At 44.6% G+C, this 10,246-nt stretch overlaps 1 protein-coding gene across 1 annotated transcript in view; it reads left to right on the top strand.

Annotated features, from left to right (window-relative positions):
• CCNJL (cyclin J like) overlaps positions 1-10,246 on the top strand; it is a 33,257-nt gene that overhangs the window by 19,199 nt on the left and 3,812 nt on the right. The window contains 2 exon segments of the mRNA XM_015415874.1: positions 294-593; positions 7,554-7,713. Coding sequence (XP_015271360.1) covers positions 294-593; positions 7,554-7,713 — 460 coding nt within the window.

The following is a 10,246-nucleotide window of genomic DNA, read 5'->3' as shown; positions in this document are numbered from 1 at the left end:
GCAGGAAAACAAGCCAGGAGACTACATTCATACATAGTGCAAAAAGACAGTGAAGACTGTGGCTAGTAAACTAGCTTCAGGTCCTGGTTTGAGGAACCTGAATGAACCACAGTATGTTGACGTAAGTTTAGACAGTCAGTTAATGGTGGTTAGTTAGATGAGACTTGGATCCACCAGAGCATTTCTGCTGGTGGAAGTCGTTTGTACAAAATGAGTTCAGGCTATTTTATATGTACGAAGCATACAGAAAAGAAGATGATCATTTCATTCAGAAATGTTTTTCATCTCAACAGGCAAATTTGAAGAAAAAGAAGACAGAGTGCCAAAGCTGGAGCAGCTGAACAGCTTTGCTTCCTTGTTCTGCCTCAACCCGGTGCTTACGAAAAAAGACCTGTTGAAGATGGAACTGCTGCTCTTGGAAAGTTTCAACTGGAATCTCTGCCTGCCAACGCCAGCACACTACATTGACTACTACCTCTTGGCCTCTGTTAGCGAGACTGACCTACACAACGGCTGGCCTATTACATCCGTAACCAAAGTCAGAGTTTTCATGGAGAAATATGCTCACTATTTCCTGAAAGTCTCCCTGCAAGGTAATTTCTTGGTCCAGTGTTGTGGAGAGGCTGTGTTATTCTAAGGCAAATGTGGCTTCAACTAGGCTTGGAACAAATATTGGAGTATAGGGAAAAGGTCTAGTCAGTGTAATGAAAATGCCCCTAGGTTGTGCCTATTAAATGCTGTCCAAAGGGCAGTATGTGGTGCTGTTGGAGGAAAGAGGTGGAATCTTTTGCTCCTGAAGGTCATAGTTTGAGACTGGAAGTGTTCTTCACCAAGGATGCTCCTATCTCTGTCTTAAAGTGTGTGTTGCTGCTAATGGCCTCTGATAAATGTGTATTTAGGATCAGGTGGGTGGAGCCATGCTTTGCCAGCTGATGGTTCGCATCTAGTGGGTCAGTTTTTCAAGCTCCAAAATGTAGTCTCATTTAGGACTTCTGTATACAAGGTTGATACGTGAACACGGACATTAGTGCTGAATGCCACACCCTGAAAATCTGTCACATTCTCACTTCCTCTCTCCTGTGGCACTTAGGCTGTGAGGTAATGTTCCCTCTAAGCTGTGGAGTCTTGTGAGCAAAAATTCTACTTTGTGAGCTACTGCCATTAAAGTTGTGAGCGAGCTATTTGGCTACTGCACAAATTAGTTTGCTCTGGAGCCATCCTTCCTGAGGTAAGACAAAAATGTGTGAGCCAGAGGCTAAAAAACTGTGAGCTAGCTCACACTAACTCAGCTTAGAGGGAACACGGGCAGCAACTAGTGCAAGAAGCCAGAATGTGGGCTGAATATAATCGCCTGCAGCTGAGACCAGGGCTTTTCTCTCCCTGCAAGCCAAAAAACCCAAGTGTGTGCAAAGTTAAGCAGTTAGAGTTTCTAGATCTCAAGGTCTGAGGTTCCTGCTCTCTCTTCAGAATGAAGAAACATTGAAAATTGCTAAAGGTTACCTGCTGTGTTGCAGACAGAATTGAGGAAGAGCCAAAAACCAAGACATGAAATTTTTGTTTCTCAAACATTAATACATCATGACGTTGTCCATAAGTATTTGGAAGTAAATTGCACTGATTTCAATGGGATTTGCTTCCTTAGAAATTGTGTTTAAAATTGCATCCACAAACAGCTCATAATCTGGGATCTGATGGCGGTTATGTATTAAATACCTAGTTCTAGTATAAAAGTTTCTTGCGTATAGTCATTGGCCATCACAATATATATTATCAAAGCAGTACAAGTGTTGGCGACACAATATAAAATATATAAACGAAGTAAAAGTATAAGATCAAGTTACTTAATAATGTATTCTAAAAGTGCAGTCAATCCATAGCCCTGTCTCTAATTTTCCTTGCAGCATGGGCATATAGTGCCATTCTATAATAAATGGTGGAATTGGCAGCCAAAAGTAAAAAAGTTACTGATGTGGATTGCAGGGTTGTAAGAATTGGAATTTGATTCTAGGGCCAGTATACAGAGGGCATTCTAAGATGTAGTGTGTTGAATCTTCCACCAAAGTCCTGCACAGACAGATATGTTGGTCATACGGGGTTTTGAAATATTGTCCTTTTAGCAGCTCAGATGGCATGGTCTGAAAACGAAGAGCAGTAAAAGCCCTTCTTATGCTGTAAATTGAAATAAGGGCCAGATAAGAGGCCCTGGAGTGGTCTGTTTTAAATGCTGAATACCGTGGAGCAAATTTCTGTTGACTGATTAGGGATTTGTCAGTTAGAGTATTTTCATTGTAAACCCAATCCCGCAATTGTGAGCTGTTATCTGAGGGGAGTGTGTATTTAGCAATGGTATTGGATAGCGTGCTAAGACGGGCTGGGTCGATAGTCTGCAGAATATGGAAGCTAGGGTTGCTAAAGGAACTTGTGCACGAGCCCTTATTGAGGGTAAGCCAAGCTCAGCTCTCATCATGGCTGCTGGTGTCCCCTTTGGGAGGGCCAAGATGCATCTCATAAAGTTGTTTTGGATTATTTCCAGCCTGTTAAGAGCTTGATCTTGCCATCCCCATACTTCAACACCAAAAAGTATTTGAGGGATGACCTTGCTAGCGTAAAGCTTGATGGCTGGGTCTATGAGGTAGCCGCCCTTGTTGTGGAAGAATCCCATTATTGCACCTATGGTCTTGAAAGCGGCTGTTTTTGTTAAAGGTATGTGGGCATTCCAGTTCAAGGATTCATGGAAAGTTATGCCCAAATATTTGTAGGTTTTGCATTGATCAACTTTTTGGCCTTTTACGGAAGACCATCACTTTTGTTTTAGTGTAATTTATTTTCAGGTTTTCTTCTGAGCAATAGTCCCCCAGGCCATTCAGCAACTTCCTCAGACCCACTCTGGTTGAGGAAATCAAGACCATGTCATCTGCATATAAGATAAGAGAGATCTTCTGATTGTTAAGTGAGGGTAGAACAAATTTCCAGTCAGATAGTCTTTCTACAATGTCATCGATAAATAAGTTGAAGAGTAAGGGAGCTAGCACGCATCCCTGCTTTACCTCTCTTACCGTGAGGAATCCTCTAGTCAGGGAACCAGAGGTACCCACTCTGATCTTTACAAGCGTGCCAGAATACAATTCATGAATCAGCGCCAACAGTCTTTTGTCTGTGTCTGTCTTCCTGAGTTTTTCCCATAAATGGTCTCTGTCTATGGGATCAAAGGCTGTTGCTAAATCTACAAATATCACATACAGGGCTTTGGTTGGACCTTTCATTGCCAAATAGGCTAGTTGGTAAAGTGTGAGGCAGTGGTCTGTTGTGCTTCAGCCTCTGCGGAAACCTGCTTGGTGGGGATGTAGATTGTCTGTAGCCCATTCCTCTAACTTCCTTAGTAGATATTTTCCATATAATTTTGATGCTGTGTCAAGGACAGATATTGGGCGGTGGTTACTTGGGATCGACTTATCACCTTTTTTATGGATGGGGACCACTATGCTGGTTTTCCACCCAGCAGGAAATAGACCAGAGTTATTTATTTGAGTAAATAGTCTGGCAAAAATTGGGGCCCACCAGTTGGGGAAGACTTTGATCAGGTCTGTGGGAACTGAGTCTTCCCCAGTGGATTTACCTAAAGCTAAAGAGGAGATTAAGTTTTTGACCTCAGCCACAGTTACTGCTGGCCAATCTGGTAACATTTGCAGATTGTAATTAAAGGCCCATTTCTTTGTTTCTATTGACCTGATCTGAGAGGTAGGGGATTGATAGATGGCAGAGAAGTGGCTGAGCCAAGAGTTTCCAGAGATTTGGGTGTCTATTTAGGAGAGTGATCTTCCAAGCCTGAATGAGACTAGCTCCCAAAAGCGGGTTCCTCTTTTCCCCCTTGCTATATTGAGTTCTGAACTTAATTAGTTGTTGTATTCGTTTCGGGTCCTTATAGCGTCAAGTGTGTTTCATTTGTCTGGCTAGCTTCTTTTTAAAATCCCTACATTCCTGATCAAACCAAACATTATTGGGGTGGATATATTGTTTGGGAGATCTATAGTTAGTCAACAAAGATTTAAGGGTAAGAATTATATCTTCGTAGTAATGAATTTCATTGGAGTCTGACTGTAGAAGAGACTGGTGACTGCCACTGAGTTCTGTTCCCTCGAGAGCTTGTGCAATAGTTTTATGCAGTCCGACTATGTCTCCTGAAGCCAGGTGATAAATCCTCGGTAGGGTCAGGTGTCAGGGTTAAGAAAATTCGGTTGTTAAAATTTAAAATTAGTTCTAAGGGGCAATGGTCACTTAAGCTACTATCCCTCACTTTAAAGTTGCCTCAATAAATTGGGGAAAATTACTATATCATTGATTGTGCTCGTGTTAAGTGAAGATAAATATGTATAGGACCTGTCAGAAGAGTCATACTTGGTCCCATTTAAAATGTACAGGTTGTATAGGGCGAGTAGCTCAAGGAGTTTTAAGCCTGGCCTGTTGACTACAGGGTCTGAGGATTGACAATCTAGTAAAGAAGCACATTCAGCAGCCTGTGCATCTAGATTCCCTTGAGGTGCTAAACAACCTGGGCCAATCCTTGTGTTAAAATCCTCACATAAGATTATTTTAACTTTGGGGTATTCGGCCAATAGGTGTTCAAGGATGGTAACAAACTGGTCCCAAATTTTCTCCTTGTCTTGCATTTTGTTGTGTTTGGGGGGCAAATATACATTGACACACAAGAGGTTACCTACTTGCTGGTCCTTGACCAATAATGGTTGTATGTAATGGGGCCAGATGCTATCAATGACTTGGATTTCAGCTTTTAAGTCTACGTTAATAAGTGATGCTAATCCACCACTCCCTCGGCCTTTGTGGTGGGACTTAACTTCAGTGCTTGCATATGTTCTGAAGCCTTGGAGGCTTGTTAGAGAAGTGTCTTGAACCCAAGTTTCTTGGATAAACACTATATCGGATTGTCTTTAAAGTTTTAAGAAATCAGGGTTGTGGAGTTTGTTATGCCACCCTCCCACATTCCAGGACAGAATTTTTAATTCAGTCCTTGGAGATTCTTTCCAGCTCCCCTCCCGTGTCGTGAAAAATGCAGTTGTTCCTCTTTGCCACCTGATAGTCCTGCATGTGAGGGGCAGGGCAGGTGCTGAGATGACTTTCCAGATCATGCTCCAACATCTGGGTGGTGAGAACTGGCTCGTTGTGGATAGCACACTTTATTACATGCTTGCTAGGTGGCACTGGCAGTATCGTTGAGGGAGGGAGTGGAAGAAAGTCATTGCCTGGTGCCTTTTGATGGATAAGAGCTGGTGAGGATTCCTTTAATCTTCAGAGTTGAATGCACATCCAGTTCATTCTTGCTATAATAGCTAGTTGGTTGGCCACTGGTAGGGCAGGGAAGGAATTAATTAGGTCTTCTTCCAATGGGTTGTTTAGGTAACAATCTTCCTCTTCACCTTCTTTGGCGTCTTGGGTGTCTTTGTCTGCTATAATGGCTAGTTGGTCGGCTGCTGGTAGGCCAGGGAAGGAATTAATTAGACCTTCTTCCAATGAGTTGTTTAGGTAACAATCTTCCTCTTCACCTTCTTTGGTGTCTTGGATGTCTTTGTATGGAATAGTTGTTACTTCTTCATCAAGAGACAGAGTTGGCCTGGTTCTCGGTGGTAAGTCCTCTACGGTGGTATCTGTTGGGGTTCTGAATTTCTACAGTGTTGGGAATAGAGAGGACACACAGGTGTTTCTGAAGACTCTTGCTGGGAAGATCCATTTGCTGCCCAGGAAGCAGGGGTCATTTAGGGGGGACGCGGGGGGACGCCATCCCCCCGGGTGAGATGCGGGAGGGCAGGGCCTGGAGCTCCCTGCTGGTGCCCGCTGGAGGTCGCCGCCGGCTGTGGGGAGGACACACTTCCGGTGATGTCAGGGGGTGTGGCATATGCTAATGAGTTATGCTAATGAGTCCCCCTAGCTCTTTTTCTACGAAATGACCCCTGCCAGGAAGGATCTCTGTTGGAGAAGTATTGTGGGTATTTTGGGGAATTTGAAAGTCAGCAGCACTCTCTGTGCTTGGTTTGTGCAGTTTAGTATCTCAGTTGAAACTAGATCTATCAGGAGTTGAATTTCCAGAAATAGAGATCTTAGATGAGAGGTGACTTGCTCCTTCAGCTTCCGGTTAGGCAGCTGTCCTTTATATCTGCAGATTGTTAGTCATACCTTTTGCAGTTGTAGAACCAGTTTGTACTGCTCCTTATTTTCTTTAGGTTGTTTCAGGTCCCAGTCTCGGCTTCTGTGATCTTGCCTAGAAGGATTTCCATTGGCCAGCCCTGTTGCTTCCAGCACAGTCTTTGTGACATGATTGAAATACTCCAGTTTTGCAAAAATTTGTTTTAACAGTCCAAAGGTGTTACCCACTGTTTTTGCTGTCAGATGGCAGAAATCTGTTGCAGTGCTGGCAACTCCCTCTGCTGCCGCAACCTCTGCTGGTCTGTTTGCCTGCTGCTCGTTTTCAGCTTCTGCGGGAATTTCCTCGGAGTTGAAAGTGTCAGCTAGAGGAGCATAGCGATTGGTAACAGGAATGGTGTAAGCAGCTTCGTTCTTTGCTTTAAAAAAGTTTTCTATCTTTTTCTGTTTGCAGTTGGGAGGTGTAGTTGGGTCCTCCGGATCTCGAGACCTCTTTGTTTGCCTCATTCCGGGTACTATGTAGCTACTATGGAGTTGCGTATGAGCTCCCAGTTGTAGCCTTGTGGAGTTGCTCAGTGCGTGAAGGTGTTAGCCAAAGATGGGAGAATATAAAAGATGCTGAGGCTGGTTAAATTTGGAAAATGAGTAGGGCTCGGAGAGTAATTAGAAAGCCGAGTATATAAATAGTTGCTCTACTTTGCAACAATTTCACTTATGGATACCTCCAGAGCAGTGTTCCCTCTAAGCTGAGTTAGTGTGAGCTAGCTCACAGTTTTTTACCCTCCGGCTCACACATTTTTGTCTTGGCTCAGGAAGGAGGGCTCCAGAGCAAACTAATTTATGCAGGAGCCAAAGTGTTCGCTCACAACTTTAGTGCCAGTAGCTCACAAAGTAGAATTTTTGCTCACACGAATCCACAGCTTAGAGGGAACATTGCTCCAGAGCTTACTGAGAGAAAATGTTTGTGTTCTCTCTCTCTCTCTCTCTCTCTCTCTCTCTCTCTCTCTCTCTCTCCTCTAAAGATAAGGAGTCACTTCTGTTTAGAGTTGAGAGGCCGACTAAATACTTGAAGGGAGACAAAGCAGAAGAAATTAGGACCAACTAGACTTTTGCTCACAGAGGGCTGCGGCGGAGTTCCTCTCTCGGCGCCATCTTTTTGCTCGGTTGCAGCAGTACAGTAGACTTAACAGCAACAACAGTGGGCCTGAACTAATTTTCTCTGAATCCATTCTGATATCTTTGTTCACTGTTAGAACATTTATACTTTTTATGTATTTCTGCCCCACTTTCCAGCACAAAATACTTGCATCACTTCAGCTGGCTGTCAAGTCTACAGGGAATAGCTGATTGGCGTTGGTTGTATTAGATACTAATCTTGCCCCTTTTCTTGTGTCTTCCAGATCACATTTTCCTCTCCTTCCAGCCTTCCCTGGTGGCTGCTGCTTGTGTGGGTGCCTCCCGTATCTGCCTTGAGATATCTCCATCTTGGACCACACAGCTCGAAGTGCTGACGTGTTATTCCTGGGAGAATCTTGCTACGTGCATAGAAATGATGCTCATGTAAGTTTTGAACTAAAACAGGCCGCCTGATATACTCTGGTTATGCTTTGCATTATAATGAAAATGGTACTACCTGCTAATAACTGACTCTTGTTTTTTTCCTTTTCTTTTCTCCCAACTTGCCCAAACTGGAATAGGATATGAAATACCACTGCCCCCACATCTTTTTTAGTGAGTTTTAGAGCCAGTGTGTACTGCAAAGCATAATAAATGTATCAAATCAATACATGGAAGATTTATTGCATGCATTAAGTGGGCTCCTGAAAACCACTAGCATAAGGCACATGACAGTGGATCTTCCCCTGCCTTCTTGTTCCCCCACCACTCCTAAGAGCCAGTGCAGCCACTGAGGGAATCTCCAGTGTTGACTTTTCAGCAGGTAGAGAGCTGCTGGAGGAAGGGAAAGGCAGGGTAAGATCGGTTGTGATTCATAGGATCCAACCCACAGGGAAGGGGGTCTAATCGTTCCACTAGAGGAGGGCAACTTCCTAGGGTTGCCAAGTGGTTTCTCAGCCGCAGCGGGGGACTCCCAGGCGGCGACTGGAGTGTGCGCGCACACCACACACATCACCAAGAAGTGACGTTAGGACGCCGGGCACGCTGGGGGCAGGGCCACGACCATCGGAGGGAAAACTATAGAGTTTTCTCTCCGATGGTCGTGGCCCCGCCCCCAGCGTGCCCGGCATCCTAACGTCACTTCCTGGTGACGCGCACGTCGGGGTGGGGTTCCCCCTGGGGCCCGATCTGCCGCCAGCAGGGAACGGGCCTCTGGGGCGGGGGTTTCCCCGCCCCCCGGGGTATTTGGCAAGCCTACAACTTCCCCACCTCTATCTCTCATTGCTGTCTTCTGTGCCCTTAAAAAAATTGTGTTTGTGTGCATCAGTGCACCAGAAGGATCAGTGTGGAGAGCAAACTGGGAGTCTAGAACAGGAGAGGAGAATCGGCAAAAAAAATCTCCCTACCATCCTCTGCAGACAGAAAAGCAATTCAGTCAGAGGAGCTGTGCACTGACAGAAGGGCATGTTTGGATCTAAGCCAAAGTTTAGTTAACTTAGTAAAATGTGCATCAGGCATACAAGATCTATTAAGGACACTTTCTGTGATTCATGAAAGTAGTTTCTTCATGATGCAGATTCAAAAGACAGAAACTTAACTGAAGCTGAAGAGAAAATTGAAGAGAAACAAAACTACAAACATCAAATACATATAAATGGATACAATATAGTTATTTAATAGAATACAAATAAAATACAAATATGGGTAGAGTTTCAAGCACAGTGTAATTGAAGCAGTTTTCCAGGGTAGAGCTTGTTCAAAAAATATTTCCAACATAATGTGGGAAAGGAAGCTGGCAGCATGGAGCTGAGTGGTGTGGAGAATCAGCAAGAGAATTCATGTAATAGTAGCCTTTTCAGTATCAAGTTATGGAGGTCAGGGTTTTAAATGCCATTTACACAGTGGTAGCAAGCTGTGTAGTACATCCAGAGTGGTCTCAGCCTTCTCTTAACAGACTGAACCCAATTGGCTCTCTAAATGCAGTTATTTCATGAGACATCAGGGAAACAGGATTAAAAAAAACAAACTAACTTTCATTTACTACCAGGGATAGGGAAGTAAAGGATGGTCGGTAAAGAGGCTTTACAACTATTTATAGGTAACATACAGCTTTTGCTGGGTTCATTAAGTTATAACATTTCAGTTCTCCTGGTTGCACAGAACAGCCAAGCTGTTTGTTCTTGAGGTGAATATTGGCTGTCCCTCACACTCAGGACTCCCACAGTGTAAATGTGAGCTCTTCTTAAAAACCACAAACCTTCAGCCAGTGTTCCCCAGAAACTGGGCCCTAAGACCACGTATTTTCAGCCATCCCCTCTGTAAGTGCAAACCCTGTATGAACTGAGCTGGCAGTGTAACAGATTTTTCTCTCATTCCCCACCTCCTGTTTGGCTTCTTCATAGGGCTGCCAAATCCCCCTGGGGGGCGGATTTCCCCCCACTTTGGAGGCCCGATTTCCGACGCCGCGAAATCGGGCCCTGGGGGAAAACCCACCCCAGCGTGCACGTCACCTGGATGTGACGTCATGACGCTGGGGGCAGGGCTACAGCCATTTGAGGGGAAAACATAGAGTTTCCCCCTCAAATGGCTGTGGCCGCACCCCCAGCGTGCCCGGCGTCATGACGTCACATCCGGGTGATGTGCATGCGATAGTAGATCTGCTGCCTGCTCACTCCGGAAATAGAAATAAAGGTTCAATTAAAACTGATTTAACTTCAGTGTACTTATATTTCAGAGCCTGTGCAATGTACATGCTATGGCTAGGATTGGAAAGACCCAAGTTCAAATCCCTGTTCAGCACCGGAGCTGACTAGGTGATCTCAGAACTAGCCATTTAAAGGACATAAGAGAACCCATATTAGATCAGGCCAATGGCCCATCCACTCCAGCACTTTTTGTCACATAGTGGCCAAAACCCAGGTGTCATCAGGAGGTCCACCAGTGGGGCAAGAACTCCAGAAGCCCTCCGACTGTGACC

This window comes from Gekko japonicus, unplaced genomic scaffold (genome assembly GCF_001447785.1).
Source record: "Gekko japonicus isolate JY-2015 unplaced genomic scaffold, Gekko_japonicus_V1.1 scaffold46, whole genome shotgun sequence".
NCBI lineage: Eukaryota > Metazoa > Chordata > Lepidosauria > Squamata > Gekkonidae > Gekko > Gekko japonicus.
Note: the sequence above shows the minus strand (reverse complement) of the source record. Positions and strands in the feature narration are given on the sequence as shown.